Genomic DNA, 27,429 nt, shown 5'->3' with positions numbered 1-27,429 from the left:
CTTAAAACTGTTCATAAGGGGCAAATATTGCTTTATGGCAGCTGCCATAACTTCCTAGAGCTACTCTGTCAAAAAGCCTGTGCATTGTCTTGACGTTCTGATCCCTAATATTATTGTACCCTGTCCGTGACGTCACATGAGTATATTTTTTAAAACCGGCGTATAAGAAAAATGTTTACTGATGGTTTGGTTATTTGGCCCTACAGATGGTCGTTCAACATAGGGCACTTAGCATGCAACAGTATATAGACAAACGCAAACAAAAAATGAGTAAAGATGGGTGCTATTTGTTCGGCTTACTGGTTCGAACGGCGTTTTGGCGTGCGTGATTTTTTTCACCAGTTTCGCAAGCACTACATTTGAATTTCATGGCAGATTTGTCAATCATGCATTGTGTTTTCCGTCGGAAAACTACACATGGGCGATGAATTAAAAAAAAGCTCTTTAAATTGTTTTTTTAATGAGTAAGGTCTAGTATTGCGTACTGATAGTTGACTACTAAAATGCTTTCATACTTCGCTTGTTTTGAGCTGTTCTCGCTTCTAAACGCACATTTTACCTCAGCATTCCTGGGCACCGCAAGTAAGTTTGAAGCAATAAAGAAATCTTACCGCGACGTATGATCTAACGTGATTTCTGCAAGTCATCATGTGTGTTGTAGCAGACCGGTAACTGGAAAAGGAGGAGACGAAGATTCTTCATGCACTATAATGATCTAAACAATGCTTTAATGACATATCCTCTATGTAATGCTCATTCATTTAATGCCACCAAAACAGGATTCATCCTAAAGCCTCTTATGGTGTTCAAGTAAAATCAGCCAAGAACAAAAATCTATGCGGCCAAAGACTCTATAAACATAATGAGCCCGGTCGTCATATATTATGTGTCAGAAGTTAGCGTCAAGGGCGCAATAAATCGCTGCAGCTTCCTGCGGAGCACATAAACACGACAATGTGAGCCGTCCACCTAAAACCACATTTTATGACCAGGCTCCTTGCTGGGCGTTGCGCTTCATTAGCGCTTTTCAGGAAACGTGAACCACGCCACACTGTTCCCTAAGCACTGAGTTAATTAGGGCCCCGCAGATTAGCACTTTCCTTTCTTTGTGGACTGTTTACTTCGGTCATAACTACCTTTCGCTTTGTTTGCTAACTGTCCGCAGGTACTCAGTCATTTGTGAGAACATACTTCCGCGTTCTTTACGTGTTATTCTAAGGAAACCAGAACACGGCATTCGCGTAAACATGGTTAATCCCTTAATCAGCAAAAGTAAACGCCTCTCGTTGTTTGTTCTTTCCGCTTACATCAAACCATTATTGCTACAAACACACAAAGGGAATAAATCGCCATCACTACGACCACCAGAAGTCCCCAAACTACTATGGTGAAAAATAAAAAGGCACATTGTAAGAATTTACGCCAATTTTTTTATGTTGTTAACAGCAATGTGCATTTTATTCCGTAAAGCTGGCGCTTTGAAGTTTGAATGCAACGTTGTGTTCACTTAGGCTACAATGCCTATGTGAAGCAAATGCGTATTTATGTCGTCTCTAATTGAAACCAATTGAACAATCACCCTTAATAACCAGTTATGTGTTGTGTGGCAAATTCAGCTATCCTTACGTAGTGAAAAAGAAAAAAGAAAATAAAACTTAAAAACGAGTACTTTATTGCCATGGTGGTGCACGATGTTGTGAAGCTCTATGGCAAAATGTATGTCCTCGAAGTGGTTTCGGCGAACGTGAAGGTAGCTTTAATTTGGCGCAACTTCAATAAGCCTTTTCGCAAAGGATGTCAAACAAGGCATCCCGGCTTCTACGGAGCCAACCATGGCTCCGTATAGAAGATTTTTTGGGTTTTGTGTGTGCCTGCGGCAGGTCAACAAGTCCTTTTAAAGGAAGGGTTTATTAATTGATAGAACAAACGGGGGTCAATTGTTTGGGTTCTACCATAAAACGGAGGCTCTTGTACGTTCAAATGTCACCAGGAAGCAAGTGCGATACTGCTATGCTCTTCCATTGTAATTACTCTTATGAGGTCGGCATTTTTCGCAAATTACAAAGGCTGTAATACGGTTGAAGGAGCTCACGCTTTCAAAGGCCAGACGACCACGCCTAGCGATAGCTTATATTATGAAACTCAATGGCCTACTTATGATTTGGCAGAACAAAATTAGCAACTAGTCACTATGGTGAAAGCGAATAAAACATAAATAGAAAGCTATAGGGATGAGGCTGCTGACTGCGAAGAACACGCCGAAGACGTGCAGTTTATCCTTCCCCGCACTAGCAGATGTTATGCTCAGGACAACGTAAAAGTCGAAATACGTCCCCTCAATAAAATTATGCGGATAATATGCTTATCTGAAAGCGACGTTATGCGATGCCCTTTGCAGGTAGCTTGACATCCAGTATCGGCTGGTTACAAGGCCTTAACTAGACAATCCAACGTGATCCTGTGAGACAAACAATTTTGTGGGAGGCTTGTCGGGGGAGTGACAAAAGGAACAAGGTGGTTACATGAACGATGCCATGACAAGTAATTTACTCTACTCCAGTGAGGAAACGTTGCAACCCATCCCGAAGACCCGTCCCATTGCCGATCCCGAAGGCGACACATTGTCCCATAGAGTTCTTTTATGCACTTGCTGCCACGAACTAAAGTCTAGGTATACCGACACGGTTTTCGCCTTCGTAAACAACTCTGCGTTTTGCCGGGCCGGCGCGCAATCGCTCTGCTACAATGACGTGTGCTTTACGCGGTGCAAAATGACGCAGAGATTTTGCGGTAGAACGTAAACAGTTTCTTGCACGTTCTTGCACACAAAATAACTTCATGTATCGTGCGTCCTGCTGCGTAACATTTATTTGGAGCGTTTCAAGAAAGCTTCACTTAACGGTGATTATAACGCTGGCATCTACCCTAATTTCAATTTTTAATGGAGTGGCCCGAATGTAGCCGGAACCAGATCTACTACTTACCGCAATGCGTCTGGTATGGGGGCAAAGAATGATTTGCATTGGAAAGCAAGCTGCGACAGAAAAAAGAATCGTCAGAAACTGTAAAGGCAACACATAGTTCCATACGTAGTCTATGACACTGGGGAGCTGGAGTGCAACTGCCTGTCACTCGAATCAACGATAGGCAAACGTGTGGATATACATTCGTGACATATACAGAAAGCGCAGAAAAAGCGATGTACGTATTTTTAGCTCCACGCCAGACACGGCGCCTCCTTGCTACACGCCAGATTCCTCAAATGCCTCCGCGTTTCGGGCGAATGAACGAACAACAAATCCTGTAAGGCCCTATGTTCCTAAGTGATCCGGAGCTTTAAAACGAGACTCTACAGCGCAGAATAAACAGACCTTGGAGACAAACACTTGCAAGCAAACAGGCAAGACAATAAAATATCTTTTATATATGACTAAGGTTGCTTGTTGGGCTTGTTGATATATTAAATAATGAAGGCTTCAGGCGTAGCGCACCCGCACTGGACAAACGCACTGGGCACACATGGACAGTTGGACGTTCTTGTCTCCAGTGTCGGGTGCGCTAAGCCTAAAGCCTTCAGTACTCTTATACATGCACTTGTCTTACCTTAAGGACACAAGGGCGCACACATAATCTTAAGGATGCAATATCACGAACCGCTTCGGGCGAGCTCGGCTTCGATGCTTGCTACCTTATCCGAGAAGCCCCCCAGATGCGTTTCATTTGTATTTTGTGAAACAAAAGTTATTCATGGCTCTCTAAAAGCAAAGCGTTCACCACACCTTTCACACCTTTATTTCTGCGCGAAATAGGCTATGCATTGAAGCAGTGAGCAGGGTGGCATACTTATGGGGCTGAACGCAAAAAAAAGAAGGAAGGAAAGAAAGAAACAAAGACAAAAAAAAAACGACACCAATCAGACCGCAACAAAGGGTATGGTGCAATGTAGCACCATATTTCGCGGCTAGCAATGCCCAAATAAAGAATTTACCACAGTTCTAGGATTCTCTTCGATTTCGTTAGCCAAATTTTCTGCTGTGGTTGACAAGATCCTTCTTGTAACAGATTTTTAGTACTTCGGCCAGTGTTGTATATCCTGAAGACATTGGCCGGCGGCATTGGGCGACGTTAGGCAGAGAGACTTTATTTAGCATGCAAACAGCAATAAGCGCATGCCAAACAGCTGTTTCACAAAAAAGTGCGCGTCACAAGTTTCGGGAATTCGTTCTGAACTCCACGGGCAAACGCTTGCACCCGCAAGTATGGTTACCTGTTCATGCGTTCACCAAGGAACTGCATGATGTCTGTGTGCAACTGCAATGGTTTTCACCTAAATTTTCACCTAGCAGGCTATATACCGGTGCTTCTTTAAGGCGAGCTAACTCAGGCGAACTCTTGCATTATGCTTGAAGGTCAACAACATCCGCTCCGCTGGCCATACGCTGTCATCAAGGCGGAGTCTTCGCGTCGGTATACCACAAGGCATTCTCGTCGTGTCCTCATAGGGTTTCGGCGGGCTGGAAAATGCGGTTCCGGGGGAATTTAATATTAAACCCAGTTTCCGGCTCATTTTTCCGTGATGAGAGCGCCCGCGTACCGTAATGGGCGCCCCTGCGCCGACGGGGTAGCGTCGACTGAACCCGAGTTGCCAGCTGACGCGCGCAGCGTGCTGAAATTGGCGTTGTATATAGTGGTGCACGCTGGGGGGTCCTATTATACGGCGCGGAATATATTGTTCTTCGTGAAGCGACACGGGAAAAGACGCAGGTAAATATGATGTGATATTCTGTCGACTAAACTTTCAGGTTTATGTTCATCGGTGTAAAAACGCGGCAAACGTTGCCCTGGAGACGTTTTCGCATCATACTTTGTCGAGTTATGTTGGCAGGGAAGACGAGAGTTGGTGAAAAAATTATGCAGATGCAACACGCCTGTCGTGATCTACGTGGAGTGAATCAGTCGTGAAGCGTTTAATGAAACTATATATGCAATTAAATGGAATGCGTAGAGTTGTCTTTATTTTATGTCTACGCAGCTTGTTTTTTCATGCTATGTTTATGCACGGCACAGTTGACAACTTCATTGTTATGCAATGTTGATATTTATTGACTATACCGTTCACAAGCTATGCAGAAATGCCTCCGCCACTTGAGGCGTGCTGCAAAAAAAGCTGAGTGGATAATTGGAAGTAAGAGCTAATTATCACTCTGGCTTTGTGTAAAACGAATGAATGGCACTGCTGCAAAGGAAAATAAAACTGTCAAAACGCATGTCTTCTCTAAATATAGGAAGTCGAAGATACTGATTGCTGCTATTAAAAACACAAAATAATTTTTCTTCAGGAAAATGAAATTCATATTTCATTCAGAATTTGTCAGTTTGCAATGCTGGAGTCGAGAAGCACTTGTCTTGGCATAGTAGCGTCATTGATAGTGTCTCTTACAGGTGAGGGTTATTATTTTCAATCTCCTGAATTCTATGGTATCTTGCGAGATAGAGTGACCTACACTTGAAGAGCGCGATTGAATACTTATATTTATAGCACCGCAAGGTAATGGCAGCTTCTAGTCGCTCGCGATCCTTCTGCACACACCAAGCATTCCTCTATTTTGTTAGTATTTTCCCGACCATTCTGAACTCCACGTTTCCCGTGAACAAAGCAGAACTCCGATTCTACTTTCTTCAATGGTTTGTTCGCTGCTTGACCAAACGCCGGAAAATGTTTGGTCTACGGCTGCCGAAGCACGAACCGCGCTTTTGTAGAAAGAATCGCAGCAGACATCCAAGACGTTCCAGACGTGACTGCGTTCTCTTTGTATTCGGAGGGATAAAACGTTTGCTCAGCGGACGCCCGTTCGGCGGTAATGCCCTAGCTGTCCTTGCGATGCAGGCGAAAAGGGAAAGTTTACTTCTGAGTTGGTCAGCAACACGTCGACAGCTGCGCTTGAGCCAGTCTTCTTTACTTTAGCTACGTGACGCCTGGTAAGTATAAGGTGGCGTTGGAGTCCCCGACTGCCCCTTAGTTTCCTAGCAAATAGATCTCTTTTCCCTTACCATCCTTCGTGTCGTCCACTTAGATTAGGATTCGCCGAGTCGGCGCCAGTTCCTGCAACCACGCTTGCTTAGCTTGGCGGCTCCAAATGACTTGGTGCGAGAACGTGATGTTTAACTTGGCTTAGTTTTTTCGGAAGCGCTTTTCCCCTCATGTTTTCCTTGTTAACATTTTCTCTCGCCTTCGTGTGCTTTATTCTCAGCGGACATGTTAGCTGGAAGCAAAGGCTACTCTGGAAAAGAAAGCGACGACAGGCGTGGTGGCCGGGAGCGTTTCGATTAGCGTTCGCAATTGTCTTTGTTTGCCTTGTAGAATCTCCTGGCAGGCAGGAAGAGTGCTGCTGAGAAGTAGAGCTACAAGATCTGTTTCGCGGGCTGCCTGCATAGCTTAGCTTTATTCAGTATATTTGCTGCAGCACTCGCTTTTCGATAAATATAGGTAGACGGCATTGGGCGCAAATCCTACAAGCAACAAACTAGGATGCATTATGAATAATAGTAATTTGGCAACACAAAGTGGATGTGGAAGAAATAACAGAATTGGATGTTATAAGGTATGCTGTAAACGAACTCACTTTCGATGGACTGAAGAGTAGCAAATGTTTTGTCTGTTCGGATGACATATATTACCGGTTACAAATGGAGTGCACGCAAAGATACGGTGACAGAAGTACACGAGCGTAGGAAAATTACGAAATGTAATTATGTCACAAGCTTTCACTATCATCATCATCATCCTAGCTACGCCCACTGCAGTGCAAAGGCCTCTCCCAGACTTCTCCAACCACCCCGGTCATGTACTAATTGTGGTCATGTTGTCCCTGCAAGCTTCTTAATCTCATCCACCTAATTTAATGCATTTAATTTAATGCATTAAGGCAATTTAATGTAATGCAACGTATTCAAGTATATATGTTAAATGAAGTTATATGCTTCACGTCTTTCTTTCAGCGCCAAATTTGCTTTCAACCCACCGCAACATTAAGGATAATTTCTGCAATAGAATAATTACATATTTTGATTCAAGGTTACGCGTAACAATGTTTTTGGAGTATATCGTGAATTTATTGGACATATGTGAATTGTGAAACATGCGGAAAATAAGTTAGCCCCACTGATCGCTTAAACATGTCTCATATTTATCAAACTGCACTTGATTACTCTTTAATGTCTGTCATTATATTTTCTTAGATTTTACACCCACGTACACTGGCACACGTGAATATAGCTTTAAAATAATTTACGAAAGTTATTGCAAGAAAGTTGTTCATATAAATGAAACAATTTGAAACGATGAAAAATTATGAAACATATTTTAGGATGGTTAGTTCGCAATTCAGCAAAATCAAATTTTACAAAATATTTTCAAACTCGTGTGACTTCTCATTTTTAATTACTTTTTCATTATTGGCCGGAACTGCATGTGTCCCGGATGGAGCTTTTTTGTTTTAAAAGGAACACGAGGCCAGACACGGTTGACGTTAGTTGAAATCAAGAACGGTCTATCGTTCATTAAAACGTACATGTACACTGTTGATTCTGCCGGAATGGTGAACTTATGCGTTTTCATACGGACACAGAACGAGCCCAGAGTTTCACTTCAGCGCTGCGCATTGCTTCATTGATATTTAAGGTTATTTTGTGTGAAAAATCTTTTTTTGACGCATTTGTAACAAAGCTGTCGTATTATTTGTAGTTTTTCTTTGCCCTGTAATTCACTTGTAATCATCTATGTTAAATTACGTACCCCTGCCGCAACCATTGAAATGGTTCTGAGGTCCTGCCTGTATGCAAAATATCATGCCATTATATGCATAAGAAAGAACAAAAATTGATTGATTAAGTGACTGTATAATTAAATTATCAATTAATTGGGTAATTAATTAATTAATTGATTGGCGGATTCATTTAATGTTTATTTTGAGTGTGTGTATTTTTAGTTCCTCAAAGAGAGCCGATGGCCATTGTAGCGTATTCAATTTATAGTTCTACTCAGCACAAACGCTTGCTTTCGGAAAGGGAAGATGACGATTCTTTTGAAGATATGAGATTATATTTTGCGCTTTCATTACAAAAAAAAATTATAGAATCCCTTAGTGAGAGTAGGACGTACTAAGCAGAGTAAAAGAGAGGCGAACGAGATAACTTTTGGTTGAGCGAACAGAAAATAATTCTTGCAACTAAAAGAAGCTAGCAACAATGCCATATGTGCTGTAATTGAATTCTGCGAATTCGCCGACCCAGCGGCTCACTTAACGACTTAAGAGAACGCTTAACAACATATCATTACACAAGATTAATAAAGAAAAATGTACTTGATAAGATTTGTCCTCCCTTGAAGTGAAAGCAAGTGCCATAATTACATCAACGTTCAAACTCAGTGGATGAAGTTTTTCGTTGTGCTGGCCAAGCGTTCTCTCTGTGTTACGACACAGTGCCAGGGTCACACTAAGTTGGTGGTTGGGGGAGAGGGGCGAGGGGGTAATTTGAAGAGTAGCTCAAAATATGGGCTTTAAAGCGGCCTAACGCTATGCTTGCTGTCCACAAAACACTGTATGCGACCAGTGTTTGCTAACTGCTGTCTAAGCACACTTTAGCAGAGAAACCGTTCAATTTCAAAGGAGATATTTAGGTGACCAATGTTGCAAAATAAAGTTGATGATTCAGTTCATGTCTTTAGATCTGTTGAATTTCTACAATGCGAACTAGCAACATAACACGCGCGATTGCGCTTGGTATATTTTACGGAGTATCTAAAGTGTAAAGACTGATAGAGTTTGCGTTTCTTCTGTGATGACGGCGATGCGGCCACGTCACACTCTAAACGAAAGAAAAGATATATGCACCTATAAAATCAGCTTCATGGAAAGCACCATATGAGTCACAGGTTACCGATACAACTCCCATGTTAAGGCCCGCCCAGAATCCATTAGTACCATGTTGGCTACATCCAAAAGCAACCGTATAGCAAGCACTGCCGGCATATGCACAACTAAAGAACACCTCTTGCACAGAAAGATCAATGCAGCAAGAGTGTGAGCCTGAACTTTCCTCCATCATTGTCGTTGTATGTTTTACCTCGTATCACATCTTTGTTATACGTGGCCAATATGTGATATCAGCTCTCATGCCCCGGAGTGCTAGCGACGAGCTGAAGCTCAGCAGAAAACTACAGTATACATGGGCAACGGTTCGTGGTCATTACCTTCTTCGCACCCGGACTCGGAAGCTTTTGCAATTTCTTGTTCCTGTAACATTTTATTTGCTGCACCCGATGTACAACGTTTCACTAATGGGTGTACAAGAAACTGAGTTTTCACTCTGGCCTCTCCTAGAGTTCTGCCCAAGGCGGGTCTTCATGGAAAACAGAAAATTAAATGTATGTATAAAGTGATCATACAAAAGAAAAACGTCAACACAGGCGAGATCTTCTTTTGCGCGTCTCCATTTTTAATAAAAGGCAATGATCTTTGAGATGAACGAATCAATGACAATGAATAACATCCTTGTTTGTAATTTACGCCGATCCTTCAGTCAAAAATTGTGGTCTATAAGCATCGAGATTGCGTCAGTGAATTCTTGCGTATTTAAAACGAAAACCTTAGTGTTTCATCAATTTATTGCATCAAAAATACCCATGGAACTGATTATTACTGGCTTTACTCTATATTACAGATCGCTTTTACATCTTTTTCGGGAATTTTTTGAGGGTATAGGGAGGACAATTTTACAGTGAGCAATTTCAAAAGAACCTACGTGGTAATATTTATTGTTACCCTGACGTTTACGACTTGCAAGAAGGCTTGGTAATTTTAGCAGGTGTTTTTTTCCTTTTACGGCATTGTGATGCTAGTGAGTGCCAGAAGGAGTTATAAAGCTACTACCGTTTCCTTAAGAGCGAATATTGAAAATTGCTTCTCTTACATTATCTTAAAGCTCATCGTGCGCCAGCCTGCACGCAACTACTCACTCACAACGTTCAAGCCACTCCTTTTGTTTTCATCGGTAAGGTTTGAGCGTCGGCATTAATGTTTCTTTAAATCACACTTGAAAAGTATGAGAAGAATCCTGCACTTAATTGGAAGTGGTTGGTCTTGGAAGCTGACATTGCCATCGAAAGTTAAGTCGTCTAAGACAGATTAGACTTTACGGAGTTGGAAAGGCTGCTTGAGCACGTCGACGTGAAGGAATCCTGGTGTATATATATATATATATATATATATATATATATATATATATATATATATATATATATATATATATATATATATATATATATATATATATATATATATAATGTATCAACCAGAATTTTTACACGGTCGTTAGCCATTACGCTAGAGTATCTCGAAATCAAAGTTACGCACACTTAATGGGTTGCTGAAATGGTGACACAGCGTCAACTACTCGGCGAGAAACTTTAAGTGAATGGCCTACTTAGAGAACAGACGTAGAAAAAAAGAAATCAAGGAAACCCTGAAGTATGTATTGACCTCATTGTAAAGTGGGCACTTCCAAGGAATGTCCCCATGGGGCCTACTGCATCGCTCTGAACTGATTAAAGCGCGCTAACCTAACCCCCCTAAGCGACAGATAATGTCACTCTCTAAGGCGCACCCAACCTTGGAGTAGTTTGCGAGGATTTCTGAGACGGAGCTGTTTAAATGATGAAAATAGGAAAGTTGTAAACGAGTACGACAGCAATAGCAAGTGCTACCCCATCCCTTACTTCAAGTAGACGGGCTATAACCGGCCACTTTCGCAATCATGGGTGTGATCATGTGCCATACGCTAATTAGTGGCACGAACCTGGTGAGAATCCTCTATAATTTTAGACGAGTTCTAAGCCTTGTGACTAGCGCTCTTTCAGCGGTGGAAATAGTATGCGAAATCGGACAATCCAAAGGCGGCATTGGTTTAACACACAGTGTTCTTTCTTTTATACTGACTGTGCCGGGCTCTATTCTTCGTTTCAGCATCGCGCGCTTAATCTGTTCTTGATTGAAGCTTAAATTTGAATGCTGTGATGGGATTACGAAAACGGCGTTGAGCTCATGGCCACTCTAAAGCGACGCGGAATAACGAGAATTGGCCGTCTTTCTACTTATTCTAACTTTCGCCTTTCACTATTTTCTTTCCGTTCGCACCTTAACCTGCTCTTCATCAGAAGCCCAAATCATAATTATATGACGATGTTTTCAATAGCGCACAAAGCCGTCTGTGTAGGCAAATAAAACATTAAAGATCAATCGATCGATCAATGTAAGAAATTGAGCTCGAAGGAAAGCTTGATCAGTATACACTTGTCACAAGGCTCATACTTGACATCTTTTTTTTTTCTTTTTGTCACCGCTAACGGTGGGAACAATTACAGATAAATACCATGACGTTTTTCTTTTTTTTCCATGATGGCCGGAACACGGTAGTTGGTGGCAACAGTGTTATTACACAATGCGGCATATTCGGCGAGCCAAATACCCAGCGGGCGCGGTGCTGGAGCTTTGATTGTTAGCTTACCTGTGTGCAAAAGAGAGGACATGCGTGTTCTGGCTCATCAGATTAAGTGAAATGGTTCAGCGAGCTTACTGCGAAGGACATGTTTACGTGAACGACAGATAAGGAATGCAACACTGAAAAACTTACAATTTTCTTTTGAACAGTTGAAAATAATTATGACACAGTGTTTATGGTGCTTATCGTTTTACCAGGAAAGGTGTGCCAAAATGTTGCATGGCTTGGAGCGTTCGGTGTTTGTCTGGTGCCGAATTTTCAAAGCATATCAAGCAGGCGGCGCAACCGACCATAATCCTCCTATCCAAGCGTCGTCTTTGGTAGTTCTTGTTGTTATTCCTGAATTACTGTTTATTATCGCTTAAGAATTGTGCGTAATGCCTTCCTTCTTTCTTGCTTTTATTTCGTCATGTCTATGCGCATTTACATTTATTGACGCACTCATTGTCACTGACGCACCCTAATATACTTTGTTTGCGCAAGCAGGGAATTATAGGTCCCTTCCGCCAGCCTCATGGCGCCAGCAGTGCTTTAGGGGAGAACGCTACCCGTCACAAACTGTGCCTATGGCACCTCAAGATTACAATTAGGAAAAGTCGCGCAGATCGCAATTCACGATCAACATGTTTCGCAGCGGTTTCAAAACCTCGCAGTTCTTTACTAAATTTTCGCACTTTTAGCAATAAAAACAGTGCGGCCCATACAAGTGATTACGTGTTCACAAAATTAGGTTGCATTGTGGCGAAGCAATACAAATTTAGTGAGAATGTAACATTTAGAGCGCAAACAAACGTAACCATTCTGGATATGAAGTTGACTGGCCGAGTGTTACATGTTGAAACGCTGCATCACTCCTATGTCGGAAGCTCTGGGAAGCACACCACACTTTGCCCTTTGCTGCTACTGGGAAGCTAACGTATTACCAGCCGACATGTGCCTAGGAGTTGAAACAATGATGCACCTAAAAGAAGAGAGAAGAGCAGAAAAGATTGAAGTTAGGTTCCATGATAGGATGAAAAGTAACTTCGAAAAAACAAAGACGAACGCAGCGATACGAAGTATAGAAGTTGGAGACTGAGTGCTAGTAAGGACGTGATTGTCCAACTCAGGCCAAAATCGCAGACGAACACTTAAAGACTATTTCGTATGTGGGCCCCAAAGGCACCGTCGAATAGCAAACATTTTTATTAGCATTCTAGCAGAGATGAAAACAAGGATGGGGGCTCATCTTAAAACTCTTTGTGCGCAAACAAGCATGGTTTGTTTGCTGGTTGTTGGTTGTTCGCGCACAAAAAGTTTTAAGATAATTCTGTTCCAACTAGGCCGACTCGCAGTTATGCTTAAGGACCGGGGGGAGTGAAGCGTGCTGAGGCAGTTAAAGAAGAAGAAGAAAACACAAAGATCTGGGGATAAAGAAGTGGATAGAATTGGCGTCTTGGAGAGTACTGTCCAAGCATATACGTGCTCGCTTGTTAGTACATGTATTTTACTTTCGTGGTATACTTGTCACTGCTATTTTTCGGCATGTTTCGACCTTAATGCTGAAAGGCTAGAACAGGAACCATCAACGATTAATCGCACCTACGATATGTCATCATTACCTTCCGCTAAAACTGCTTACAGTTGTTTTTAGACTTCGTAGTTGCTTCAATGGGCGATAGTAGAAAAAAATACAAAACGAAAATTTCAGATTATATCTGAAAGCAAGAAGACAGTTGTCACTTACCTTATGAGAGAATGTGACATACTACGACATCACAATACATCGAAACATAAAATTTAACAACTATGTTGGCATAAAACACTGAAACCAAAGCTTAGAAGATTTCTCTTTCTGTGTTCCCTCAGCTCACATTTGTTCTTCATGAAGGTTCGTACACTCTATAGGTCATGAATGAATGAACGCATTCAAACCACGCTGTGACTAAGCAGATGGTGGATGTGTTCGAAAGTGGCTTACTTAGCACTTAGCATTAATGAGCTAACGGTGGCTCTTTGAACGCCGTTTACAGCAATAAGTACCACCAATACGCTGCGGTGGTGCCTGAAGAAGAAAAAAAAAATTCTTGCCAGACACACGTCAACAGCCGTTCTTTAGACGAGCTATTCTATCTTTTCTTGTACAAGCTTGGGACTTCCCAAGAGGCAACGAAACTTCCAAGGACCCTGTAGTCTCTGGGAATGAGATCTGCTGCGCCCACTTCTTCCATTTCCTTTTTGGTACAATTACATCGTGGTATTGAAGCTCCAGCAGCACTGTTCGTGCATCCCACGATCTCCTTCCTTGTCGGCTTGCTCCGAGCGTCTTCCCGTAAGGAAGGGGTGTTTTCCTTGGCTCAGATATGTCAAAGGCCTGCTTTGTGCATCTTTCTCCGATTTCCTCGGTGTTTCCAGTATTTCATTGATTATCGGCTGGCAAGTCTCTTGAACGGAAGAAGGCGAGCTAGGAGCTAAATTGGATAGCGGGGACGTTGCATCCGAAAACGTTTCAGCGGGCGCTTCTGGCATTCTTTGCGGAATAAAGCTAACGGTAAGCATAATAAAATTATGCATTGGGAACGTAAGCCCCGTACGGAAGTCACCCCAGCCTCTGACCTTTATCTAGGCATTGGTGCTCGCGGTACGATGAAGACGTGCAAGGGAATATTGTATGAAAATTATATTGTATGGGTTAATTTGGAAGACTGTTATATTATTGAACAAGTATTTTACGTGAAAACTGATGGTAACAGTGAGTATAGAGTGGGGTGTTCTCACCCTTGAGATAGTATTGCATTCCCGGACCAGTTTTATTAACATCAGTGGTCAAAGGAAATGTTGGGTTAACATTACAATGGATCTGCAAACTATTAGCTGATGGCTAGTGTGAGGCAGCGCAGTAAATAAATAAATGAATAAATAAACAAATAAATAAGAACTGCAGTGCTCTCCGCAATGCAAAGCAGTGACGTGACAGAATGACGCTTTACAAGCAAGAACTTATTGTAGGACGCACAAATGCCGTAATCGTAATTATGTTTGTTCATAGCTCACACGTGCTGCGCCCATGCGCGATAATAGAGAAAGGCTCGTATTCATAAAATGCTCTTACGCGAGAGTTGTTCGTAAGAGAAAATTCCAACCAATCGCTATGCTAGGCACATTAGTGAAGGCGGCCGGCCAGTAAAAAATAGCACTTTGTCACAAGCTTTGTGAATTTGGCCAAAGTTCATTAAAGGAATGCGTCTTGTTATCTAGAAATGTCGAGTTAGCGACTAGCTGTCATATCGTACTGCATTCCGAGACACTAAGCCCATATCGTGACGTTTGAACTTCATCAGATTTTATCTTGCACCAGCGACTTACTCCTACCTCGCATTTCTTTGCTGCAGCACACGGAGTAGCGGCAGCCAAATGCGTTCTGTGAAAGTTGACCGAAGGCAGAACCGCCAACGTCATGCGCGTTAGTTGTTTTTTGGCTTTTTATTACAAATGACGTTTTAAGGCCAGTACGGAAGCTTTTGCCCCTATTGTCTGAAACAAATCACTGTTACATAGTAGGAACCCTACATATTAGAAAGATAAGCTAGCGCAGAGAGCCCATCGTGGCAGAATTGCCGATCTTAAGAGGAAGCTTTAGCTCAGGCCCAACTCCGATGCCGCCTATTGAAATACATGCAAACTGCAGAAACGCTTTTCTGAGATAAACACTGGGCCGATGATAATGAAATTTGTTGCATTAGAGAGATAAAGTTAAATTCTAGTGACTGTTGGTTAGCGAAACATTGATTTAAGGCGTTCATTTTTTTAAGCAATATTCAAAAATTGGTAGGAATGAAAAAAATAAAAAATAAATATTGAACGACGAAGTTTACTTATTTTTAGCTCTGTACCAAAAAAGGATATCGTATTTCTCTAAACTTCAACTGTTAGAGCATTCAAAGCGAGCTAATGTTTTTTTTTATCTACTTGTATTCTTTCTTTTATTGAAATGAAAATTAGAAAAAGAGACGTAGTCACCTTATAATGGTGATGGCTATTTCTTTTCTGATAGCGGGAACAACAATACAAAAAATATGTAGGAAAATGAAAAGAAATGACTTCATGCGGTCAAAAATCCACAGCACAGTCCTAGACGCCCATGAACATAACAGTATAAAAGCCAAATAGAAGTTGCACCACAATGAGTTCGGAAACAATGTCACAAACAGACACAAACGGCCGTGATGTAGACTTCGATGAGCATGTAAACAGATGAAGAATTACACAGTGTCAAAATAATTCACACACACAAAAAATTTATAATATGTAATATACAAGCACTAATAATTACAAATAATAGAAGACTGTTATAGTAAAATCGTGTGGTTATTCAGTGCAATAACTAGTACTTGTTGAAGATGCCTGCTTCTTTATAAAAATGTTCAAGTGTGTTCAATGCTTTTCACTGTGCTATTTTCGACGGCCATGGGCCCAGCAATTTTGTGAGTGAGAAAGGCTGGCGAGGATGAATGGGGTGTAGCTCTTCTTCTAGGTACCATCTTTGTGTAGATGGCGAACATCGTCATCGTCGTGGTCACAGAGCATTCCAGGGAAGAAACGCATTTGATGCGATGTAGGAAATATTTGGTGTATGCTGTCCCAAGGCCCAGTCTGTGAATTAGTGTCTCGGTACTTTCAGAAAGTTGTACATCAAGCTGGTATTCGAGAAGAGGGTCCACTTCGCAAAGAATTGATTCGTTAGTGTTTTCGGTAAACCATGTAGACGTACCCAAGTCTTTCTTTAGTACTCTCAATATCCGTTTTGTGTCCATTGGGGATAAATGGAATTTCTGTATCCTTATGGGCCGATTTTGCCAATGAGTTCACTAGTTCGTTGCCTGCTATACCAGCATGGCCCGGGAACCACTGTAATATCACTTCATGTTTCCTTTCATTAGCCTGAGTTAAATGGTTCAGTACTGCATATGTTATTCCTGCATGTGGTTGACTGTCATCAATATATTCAAGACATGCTAAAGCCCATAAGGAGTCCGTGCAAATTACTCACTTTGTTGGTGTCTCATATCTTTTGACAGAGTGAGTGGCTTGGAGAATTGCCACTGATTCCGCTATTGTTGGGGACGACGTGTGTCCTAACTTGTATCTTAATTGAAGTAGTTACATTGTTTAAAAGGCTGTTGCAATTCTTACTCACATATTAGTGGTATATTTGAGAGCCATGTAAACACATTAATCTTGTTCGCTTTTATTGTACTATTAGATGCAAGTGCATAATTGTGATATCGTTATTCACTGCTCATTTACAGAGTTGTAAAACTGATATTTTTGTTTTTTGAGTATTCGCGATTTTCGACAATATTTATGAAAAATTTCAGCCCTAAATAAAATTCGCGACCAACAGTTACTATAATTTGACCTTTTGTTTTAAATGCAAGAAATCTCGCAAAATTTGGTGAAGTGGTTGACGAGAAAAACAATTTCTCCTTTCACGTCTATTTGGGTAGGAGTCCCCGACGAAAGCTTTCTCCAGTAACAGCTATTATATAATCCACCGGCTGTCTTCGCCTTTCTTTTTTTAATATGATAGCATTATAGGCGGATCTCACACGCTACAGTTCAGTGCAGTTTAACATGCGCTTTGCAAAGTGCTACCCAATACCAGGAAATAGTGCGAGAAAATGGCACGTGACGAACGCGCCCAGCGTTCCACAAACAATGCTGTAAGATAATTTATAAGGCCCACAGAGGGCATGCACTTCTTCTTCTGCATGCGTCGTTGGTGATGTCTCGCATGTTGAAGACGAACCAGCAAACCTGCCTTGGCTCCTACACAAAGTAAAGGAACTGTCGTGTAACGGCACTAAAACAGCAACAGTTCGACTCGTGTCTCACGATCATGATTGTGTGCTCCTTGCCGAAAAAGTCATGATTTGTATAGAACAGCTAGTGATTGTGAGAAAAACCTGATTTAATATCTAACGTGCCGTTAGATTAACCGCAACTGTAATGGTGGATTAATGCTAAAGGAAAAGAAAAACAAAACAAAACATAAAAATTGGAAGAAACAGTGCTGTAGTCGGAATTCCCCGAATGCGAAGTGATCACTTGTGAACATTGGTTAAGAAAGAAGCGAAAAATTCAAATAGAGACACGTCGTTCGTGGTTCGTACTTCCATTCCACCCAAGCGCCGACTGTTAGGAAACAAAATTTGTTCAACTGTGTCAGAAGTGGCCATCTCCGCATTCTAAAGAGCCAAATGCCCACGCGTAGTGTAGGCATCAGGCTCGGCGACGCCGAAATCGAGATACTAAAATGCTGGAGAGCAAGCGAGACGCAGTTCAGCACGAAGAGACTGATAAGATATTCCAAAAGGACTTCTTCTTGAGCAAGTTGGTGCTTAGATTTCCTAGGTATACTTTGTGGTGCAAAATATTTGTGGCGCTAGTATTTTGTGCCACAATGTATACCTAAGAAAGACTGATAAGTCTAGAGTAATTAAATGGAGAATTAAAGAGAAGAAAAGATGTTAGAAGACATAGAATGCAGGAATGTTAACGAGAAATGCTTCCGGGTTCCTACCTTGCAGATCAGTACGTGCTTATGAGAGAGTACGTAAATCAGAATGGAGAAAATCAGAAAGTAAATGGCGCGCATACTTCTGGGTAGCACGCAGCGGTGTCAGCATGTAAAGTGGTCCTCAAATAGCGAAGCAGAGTATAGAACAACTGAGCACGTGCTGGCGGGAGAGTTGGTTATGCATGATTACAAAGAAGGCGCCAAATAAAACAACAGAGGAAGGAGACACGAGACAACCACTCAGTTGTTAGTGCACCTACGTGGTTGTCTCGTGTCTCCTTCCTGCGTCTGTTGTTTTAATAATAATATTTGGGGTTTTACGTGCCAAAACCACTTTCTGATTATGAGGCACGCCGTAGTGGAGGACTCCGGAAATTTTGACCACCTGGGGTTCTTTAACGTGCACCTAAATCAAAGCACACGGGTGTTTTCGCATTTCGCCCCCATGGAAATGCGGCCGCCGTGGCCGGGATTCGATCCCGCGACCTCGTGCTCAGCAGCCCAGCACCATAGCCACTGAGCAACCACGGCGGGTGCGTCCGTTGTTTTATTTGGTGCCTTCTTTGTAATATCGTATAGAACAACATGACTGGGCCAGCCTATATGTGCCGCGGTGTTACTTACTAAAGTTGCGGCCGGACGGACTTACGTGCGAACCATTTCGTTATGATGGGACCTCGGTACACTTTCTTTCTGGGTCTGACTATATAGGCTTTAGTGCGGACATGCAAGTGCCACACAACCTGCATGACAGACTGGGAAATCGTGCAGCACCAGGACAGATGTTCTTTGTGACACCTGGATGAATACTCACAAAGGACGTCTATGCGGAAGGAAAAGAAAAAAAATGACGATAAATATGGGCGTCTCTTCTGATTTGGAAGCGTGTCCACCCACAGTCGTTCTCGCCGCACCCCATTACGTGAGCCCACGCCGGCACACGAGGCTCTCGGCGTGTAGTGTGATAATGTTTCTCAAGAGCGAAGCGAGTTTGTGCTGCTCCGTCTCTTGAGGTGCTTCGTCACACCCCTTGGCACGACATCCTTCTGATCGAAGCTGGAAGTTTCCTGTCACCTAGTTTTTTATTTTGTGTCAGATGCACACAATAATATGGCGTGGTGTCGGCGTCATCCATCGTTCGACTCATTCCTTGCGTTCAGTGACAAGACGCCTGCTGCTTGATCACCGAGGCGCAAAGTATCTCTGAGCGTCAGTTCTGTCCATCGTTTTTTCTTGCTCCTTTTAGTCTGGCACTTCCGGGTTTCCTTCCTCAGAAGCGAGTATTGTGTCGGGCCAGTCTTTGATAAATGCAGATGGCTTTTTTTGTATCTCACTCTATGCGATGTACTCGCCGCTGTTGATACTTTCACGCATAACGAAAATAGCCAGTCCTGAAAATGGCGCCTGAAGATAGCCCACGCACGCCGAAGCAATGCGAGTATACAGCCAAGCACATTCAGTCGATACGTGACATTTAACATTACCACATGTTTGCTAACGCAACACACAGAAGTCAATATTTCAAAAACAAACACGTTGACGATGGATCTTTTCATGCTGATATCTCTATGCCAGGATCTCCTTCTATAGAGCAGTCCGTAAGTAAAGAACCTTTGCTACGTTAATCCCGGGCTTCTGATTGCTCACTTTGAGGAAACAGAGTTATGCTTGCAAAGGATGCACGCTCGCACGCACGCACACTCACACACGCGCACACTTTGTTAATGATTTTGTTCCCAAGTTATTCTTTGTAGTGCGCCGCATAGTGAAAGTCATTGAGAGGTTTATATCACAATTAAACATGTTTGACGATCTTTTTCTTATATAATCAAGGAATGACTGCAATTTGCGCCACTAAGAGGGAAAAGAATTATATTAGTTTAGCCATAATTATTCATTAAAAGAAAAAGACAGGTAAGAAAATAGAAGGAGACACCATCATTATATGTCCAGGGATCTCGGACAACAGAAAAAAAAAAGGTTATGAAAACAGAGTCACAGCGAATACATGAAAACATTAAAGAAACGCACAGCAAAGAAAAAGAGAAATTTTTCTGTTCTAAAAGAATTGATTGGGTCTCTATATACCTTAAGATTTGGGAGCCAACATTCAATGTGCAACTGCTTTAGAGCCTTAAAAGCCTTAAGAGCACTTCGGTTGGGGTTGTTGGTACACGGTAATTTTAAAGTTAAAAAAAATTCAGTAGCAAACACAAAGAACAATCCACAAAGAAGAGACAATAAAGAAATAAGAATAAAGAAAAACACACAAAGAAAAAAAAAAGCTGACGACTGTGTCAGTGATACCTCCTTGTCCCTGTACTCAGCGAAATATGATTTCTTGTGCGCGCGTTTTTGGTAACTGGCTTTAGTGTGACATGCGTATTTCTGTGTCTTGCGTTGCGTGCACATGAATAGTTAAGTGGGTAAGGGTGGGCATGTGTGTACACACACATATATATATATATATATATATATATATATATATATATATTGCCGAACAAAGTATAAAACAGTTGTAAAAATGCCAGTGCTTCTTCCGTCTGTTCGTTGTGGGTTGTCCTGGGTGTTATTAATAGTCTGAAGTTTCCGTCGTCAAAGTTATACGCTTATTGGGCCAAAGCGCTCGAACAGCATTTTTTACGGGAACAAAAAGTTTGTACTATTATATTTCAGCGAGATCTGTTCACGTACTGCCATTAATATCAATCCAGCTGTCACTGTTCGCTACCTCTGCGAGCAGTGGTGGAGTGTAAGAATAGCGTAAAAAAGTTTCATCGGCAGCTATAATTATTTACCCGCCTCTACCTTATATTGTACAGTTTAATAGGCAAACGATATAAAAATGAAGGCTGCTGTAGAAAGAGAGAGAGAGCGAGAGAGATATGTAGTGTTTAGTGGCGCATGAGCCAGGTATGGCCAAAGAGCGCCATGAAATGGTGTTGAGTAATCGATGGATGAATAGCGTTAAATCGAGAATGTATAGATGCCTAAAACTGGTCGATGTATAAGTGCTTAAAACGTGTACTTGCAATAAAACTATGGTAGGGACTACAGTCACCAATTACCAGGGCTTTGGAAACGCGGCGTAATTCTACGCCTTTAGAAGGAGCAGGTGCAGAATTCTGAAAGTGGTATCGCCTGTATTTCTAGCTTTACATCCCTTTTCTGCACATAGGATCCGCTTGGGATACTGCTAACTTGCCTTCGAATTTTATTAGTGCAATATACCAGCATTGCTTTAGTTAGTGTCTATTATTATGGGACCGAAGAGGTTATAGGAATGAAATAAGATAGGGCAGTCGCATGCCCAGATGTATCGTGGCTGTGGCACTGTCGCATACTTGGAGCGAGTAAAACCTAACTCGTGAGCGTTTACAAAATATAGACAGTAAATACGGCGACTTCACTTCAAACTACGCGTTCGCAGTGCCATATGAGTGTGAAAAGGTCTATTGCGACGAGCTGTTGTGAGAAACACACGCCTGCATCTCCTCCCATTATATATTACTATTTGGGCAGCGAGAAAGTTTCCGCCGACATAAGGCCTTTTCCGTCGGTGCAAGCCTTTTTCTTACGAAGCGGCGCACTTGTACACTCAGAAATGTCCAATTGTCCAATGGCTGGTCATTGCAAAGCCTCTGTGTTGCGCATGAATTCGTGGTGGATAAAGTGCCCATTATCCGCACGTACTCGTTCGTGAAAGGCACTGCCATTAGCGCGCGGCGCTTATTGACGGCCCGATGGCGACTCGCCGCTGTATCGTAATTCATCGGGAGACACGTGGAATGCTTGAAGAATGAGCGCTCCTCTGCATTCACAACATGTTCAAACAAGCAGAACTCTCAGATTGTTCTCGCGTGAAACCTGTGTGTATCGAGGAAATGCTTCAAACTGACCTGCGAATTCAATTCGACTGCAGATAATTTCGCTAAACATGATTCTTTCTACGGTCTCGCCTCCCTCCAGGCCAACCGCTTCTTTGATCCCCTTTTCCTCTCTCTTGATTAATCAGTACAGTTTATTCGAAACGGTTACGCAAATCCGAAATTCAAAAGACGCACCGTAAAAGAAAGAAACGTCCTAGTTTTCATTTAACTCGTGCAAGGGCACCATGAAATGCTACCGCAGAGGGCCTCGAGTTGCCAGTAGCGCGGAAATTTCGCCATTATTCGCAGACTTCGTTCACGCTCGGAAAAATACTTTTATGTAGCGCGTATTGAGCAACAGAAAGTTGTATCGGGAGTTTTCTCGTGTCGCTCTACAATGTTTTTCATTGACACCTTTAATGGAAATATAATATTTGAGAATTTGAATAATTTATTAAGATGACTTATCTAATTAGGTGGAATGCAAAAAAAGAAAAATAGACCGAGTATCTGCAAGTGACGGCGCACACCGTTTTTATTTATTTATTTATTTATTTATTTATTTATTTATTTATTTATTTATTTATTTATTTATTTACACATACTGCTGCCCCTGCTGGGGCTATAGCAGGAGTGGATAATACATTACAAGAAAGAAATACAATAGGCTACAAAGAAAGTTCTGTCCAGCTACTTGGTATTTGCGTATTTTTAAATCTTCGTGCATGATAGTTGGGACACCCTGTACATACAGATGAAGTTCAGGGGAACATGGAGGCTTGAAGTGAATCGCAGTGGTAAATAAAGGAGTGTTGCGTGAGCCAACGTTTCTAAAGGGGACCTGTTTTCGGCAAGGTAGCAAGTGTCAGCATTGACAGGGCAGCATCTCTTTCTGCCCTGACGTAGAGAAATCCCATTGTCGAAACGTTGGCGCCGGCGACATTCCTTGTTCGACTTCGCTTGACGTAATACTTGTGACATTTATTAGTAATTGATGTATATTCAAGGTCAAGTTTTGTTTCACTGATATCTATGTGCGTATAATTTTTTAGAAGATGCTGTGAATTTTTTTAGCGAGTGGAACAGAGATAAGTACATGACTTTCTGTCTACTTTATTCCCGGTAGTGGGCCTTACATAGTGGGCGAGGACAACTTATTGCGTTTATTAACCACAAAAGCTCTATTGTGCACTATTGAAACCTGTGAAAAACATGCTTACGCGAATAATTTCACGCACCTTTGTGTTAGTGAATGAAGGATGTCTGTACATACCCAAATATTTGATAAAAAAATCAAAAATAAAACCTTATCTTTGACCACATAGTTGTAAGCGCTACATTTTGACTGACCAGGGACGACGACGAAGTGCCTTCTTCTTAGAACGCTTCTATCTGTGTTCTCTGGTTTCCGACGAATTCTTCGGAATTTCCTGGTGCCTCGGCTCCCGGTTTTGTGGCCATGGACGCGGAGCCTTCCAGAGGCCCTCCTGGCCAGAGGTCATCAAGGCCGTCCCTCACGAGGAAGAGAGGAAGCGTGCTCAGTGACACCGAGGACACTGAGCTATACTCGATGTCGGATGAAGACTCATCGGATGATAGCTTCATCACTGTCCGCAGAAAGAGGGCCAAAAGGAGGACTGTCAACGCGAACGCATCAACGCAAGCGAGCACGGCGACTCTGAAGTCAAGGCCTGAACGCTGGCCTCACGCCATCGTGTTCGTACCCGAAGAGCCCTCAAACAACCTCCGACTGCTAAACAGGCAAGAACTATCTGTTTTCTTGGAAGGGGTCGTGCCGAATGAAATTAAGGACATTCGGATAAATACACGCAAAAATGTCCTCGCAATCGATGTTACCAACGGGAGTGCGCTCGAAAAACTGAAGCAAATCTCGGTGCTAGGGCGCATCAAAGTGCGTTCATATATCCCGATGGATGACGCATCCACAGCAGGTGTCATTTATGACATCGATGTCGCCATTCCCAACGCGGACTTGCCTATCCTCGTCAAACCAGCCAGTGAGGGTGTTGTCATCACGCGTGTGAGCCGCCTTGGAACATCGCGCTGCGTCAAACTGATCTTCAAAGGAGATTGCTTACCAACACACGTCAAAGTCGGTCACTTCCGACACCCTGTTCGGCCCTTCGTACAAAGGCCCCTTCAATGCCATCAGTGCTTTAGGCTAGGACATTTCAAGGGTGTCTGCCCAAACTCGATACTGTGTCCCCGTTGTGCTGAACCTCACGCGGATGAGACGTGTCGGGCTACTGTCCTAAAGTGCGGCAACTGTAATGGGTCCCATGCTGCCTCGTCTAGGGACTGCCCTCGCATCAAGAAAGAGGTCGCTGTTCTCAAGCAAATGGTTCGGGACAATTCGACACACAGGGAGGCTGCTGCAACGATCCGGCGTCGGCATCGGCGTCACCGAACCTCCTCAAAAAAGGCAGAGCCGCGAAAGGAGAGGGCCGCTCCCATTGTAGCACCCACATTCTCCAATCAGGCCAAAAAGGGGCTGAACAGCACAAGGAAGTCACCTGAAAGGAATTTGTCTCAAGAAGAATGGCCTGCGCTTCCGAGCCAACAATCTCCCACAGAACTACAGATTGTCAAGCCCGCTCGGGAGCCTACTCCTGCCGCTGATGCCACGCCCAAAGCAGATCAAGTCCTTTCAATACTGCGTCCCCTCATAGATGCCATTCGAGTGATTCTGTCGAACCTTGGAACTACGTCTGCTCAAAATGCACTGAAAGTACTGGACGCCTTAAGCCCAGTGCTTGAGTCCCTCGAATAGAGACATGGCCAGCCATCGCCCATCGTTTCGAGAGGAAGTCAAGGCAGCGTCAATCATACAGTGGAACGCAAGAGGACTAAAATCACGCCTTTCGGACTTTCGTCAGTATGTATATACTAATTTGTTCCCAATCATCGTCATATGTGAGCCTAATGTGTCAAAACCAGTCAGATTATCGGGATACGAAGCTGTTATATCCGCAACAACTAATGCATGCAGCAAAGTCATCATTTTTATTCGTCGAGAACTGACCTATGTTCGCCAGCCGATTCCGCCTCATGATAAAAATCAATACGTTTGCCTCACCATTAAAAAGGGGAAACTCATGTTCACACTTGTAGGCGTTTATATATCGCCTTCAAGTATCTTTGATCCCAAACGATTAACGAACATCTTGTCTGTGTGCCCTGCCCCATATATCATCATCGGAGATTTTAATGCGCACCATATAGCATGGGGAAGCGCAAAAACAAATGCAAGAGGGCAAAGACTTGCAAACTTCGCCTGTAACCACGGCCTTTCACTTCTGAATGACGGCAGCCCAACGTTTATACGAGGCGTGAATTATGGCAGCTGTCTTGACCTAGCTTTCGTCTCCAGCACTTTCACAAGATATGTTAAATGGTTTTCGGATATCGAGACACACGGGAGTGATCATATTCCCACATACCTTGTCATCAAAGGAATGTCCAGACCCACCCCACGGAACACCATTCGATTAATTGATTGGACCACTTTTACTTCCACCATGGAGGATGCTTGTCGAGAGGGCTTGTCCTCTGGATTAGAGGAAGCAATCAAGTCTGCAATGCTACACGCCACGCGCACGGTCACGGTTTCGTCGAAGCACACGGAATTGGATATAGAGCTGGAGCGACTTCGTGCGCTCCGTCGTCGTGCGGAGCGGCGTTACCGGCGTACAAAGTCCATCGAAGACCTTAGGACAGCCAGACGACTACAAAAGAAACTTCAACGTCGCATGGATAGATTAGCATCTCGACGTTGGGCAAGATTTTGCCAGTCACTAGACCCCCAAAAGCCACTTTCCCACATCTGGAGAACCATACGTGGTCTACGTTCCTTCCCTGAACAACGCTTCCCATTCAAGGCGCTGGCACTCTTCCAGGGGCGGCCAGAGGCTGATGTTGCAGAAGACTTTTGTGCAAGGATCGCTGGCCAAGCAACCGGTCCAGGCTTTCCAGCCCCCAGTCGCATCCCTGTTTCACGTGACGGCCGCATGGATCTTCCATTCATAATGGAGGAACTAGAAGCGGCTCTTGCTCTATGCAGGCGTTCTTCATCCGCGGGACCAGATGGAATATCCTACCGCGCCTTGAACAACCTGAGTGATGGCGCACGGAGAGAACTGTTACATCTCTACAACTTATCTTGGCAGGATGGCATGGTTCCCGAAGAATGGAAGATAAGCCGCTTGGTCCCTCTCCTGAAGCAAGGCAAGTCCCCACTTGAAACCACCTCATACCGCCCAATAGCGCTGGCCAGCTGTGTGGGAAAGATAATGGAAAAGATGATCCTTGCCCGCTTGGAGTGGTACCTGGAGCACTACAACATGTTACCGAATTGCATGGCTGGTTTTCGTCGAGATCGCTCTTCCATAGACAGTGTTGTTGATCTCGCTACGTACGTCCAGCTTCAAAAGTCACGCAAAAGATTATCTGCAGCTCTGTTCTTGGATGTCAAGGGGGCATACGATAACGTATCTCACGAGGCTATCCTCGATGCTCTTGAGATGGTTGGCCTAGGTGGTCGAGTTTTCCAATGGATCTCTCATTACCTTTTTATGAGATCGTTCTTTGTCTGTACCGGTGATGGTAAAACCGCACTACACTACACGTACCGAGGTGTACCTCAAGGCGGTGTACTAAGCCCTACCCTATTCAACCTCACACTCATTGGTCTCGTTGATCATCTGCCAGCAGCGATCAAGATATCAATGTACGCCGACGACATATGTATATGGACCTCAGGTGTGACACGTCCTCAGATACGTGCAAGACTTCAAAAAGCTGCTACTCTAACAGCTCTATACCTCAGCAACCAAGGTCTTGAAATCTCGTCAGACAAATGTGCACTGATGGCGTTCACTCGCAAACCAATGACACCCTACGCCATATCAATAAATGGCCAGATAATTTCTTATGAGAAGGCTCACAAATTTCTTGGCATAATCATTGATAGAGATCTCTCATGGAGCCCGCACGTTACCTACTTGAAAAAGCGACTGACAGCAATCTCCCAACTTTTCAAGTTTCTGGGAGGAAAGACTTGGGGAATGTCTGTGCATGCAATGCTGGAATTGTACAGGGCTCTTTTTCTGGGCTTCTTGAGATACAGTTTGCCCGTACTGACCAACACCTGCCAGACAAATCTTCGTGCTCTACAGGCTATTCAAGCTCGGGCTCTCAAGGTTTGTCTTGGTTTGCCAAAATGCACATCGACAGCAGCGACTATTGCGATTGCTCAGGACCAACCTATACAAACACAAATTGCTGTAGAAGTGTTGAGAGTGCACATTAGGCACGTTGCCCGTGCCTGTTCCCACCATCTGGCAACACTACCATCAGAAAGGCCGCAGGCAGCTTTTTGTACTACAATTTCGGAGTATTACACCTGCCTCCCATCAGGCTACA

General features: G+C 43.2%; 2 protein-coding genes across 9 annotated transcripts in view; one reads left to right on the top strand and one right to left on the bottom strand.

Annotated features, from left to right (window-relative positions):
• The window catches only part of LOC135899594 (uncharacterized), a 226,049-nt gene that overhangs the window by 89,024 nt on the left and 109,596 nt on the right, over positions 1-27,429 (bottom strand). Inside the window, exon 2 of one of the 7 annotated variants that reach the window (XM_070537567.1) lies at positions 2,985-3,034. The exons of the other annotated variants lie outside the window; for them this stretch is intronic. Within the exon in view, the coding sequence (XP_070393668.1) occupies positions 2,985-3,034 (50 nt within the window). The remainder of the gene's footprint in view (positions 1-2,984; positions 3,035-27,429) is intronic. 7 annotated transcript variants of the gene reach the window in all.
• LOC135899526 (glycine receptor subunit alpha-2-like) overlaps positions 1-27,429 on the top strand; it is an 82,673-nt gene that overhangs the window by 22,067 nt on the left and 33,177 nt on the right. Inside the window, exon 1 of one of the 2 annotated variants that reach the window (XM_070537562.1) lies at positions 5,870-5,979. The exons of the other annotated variant lie outside the window; for it this stretch is intronic. The gene's annotated coding sequence lies outside the window, so the exon portion shown is untranslated. Of the gene's footprint in view, positions 1-5,869; positions 5,980-27,429 lie in introns of those variants that run through there. 2 annotated transcript variants of the gene reach the window in all.

This window comes from Dermacentor albipictus, chromosome 4 (genome assembly GCF_038994185.2).
Source record: "Dermacentor albipictus isolate Rhodes 1998 colony chromosome 4, USDA_Dalb.pri_finalv2, whole genome shotgun sequence".
Lineage (NCBI taxonomy): Eukaryota > Metazoa > Arthropoda > Arachnida > Ixodida > Ixodidae > Dermacentor > Dermacentor albipictus.
This window is presented reverse-complemented; position numbering and strand designations above follow the sequence as displayed.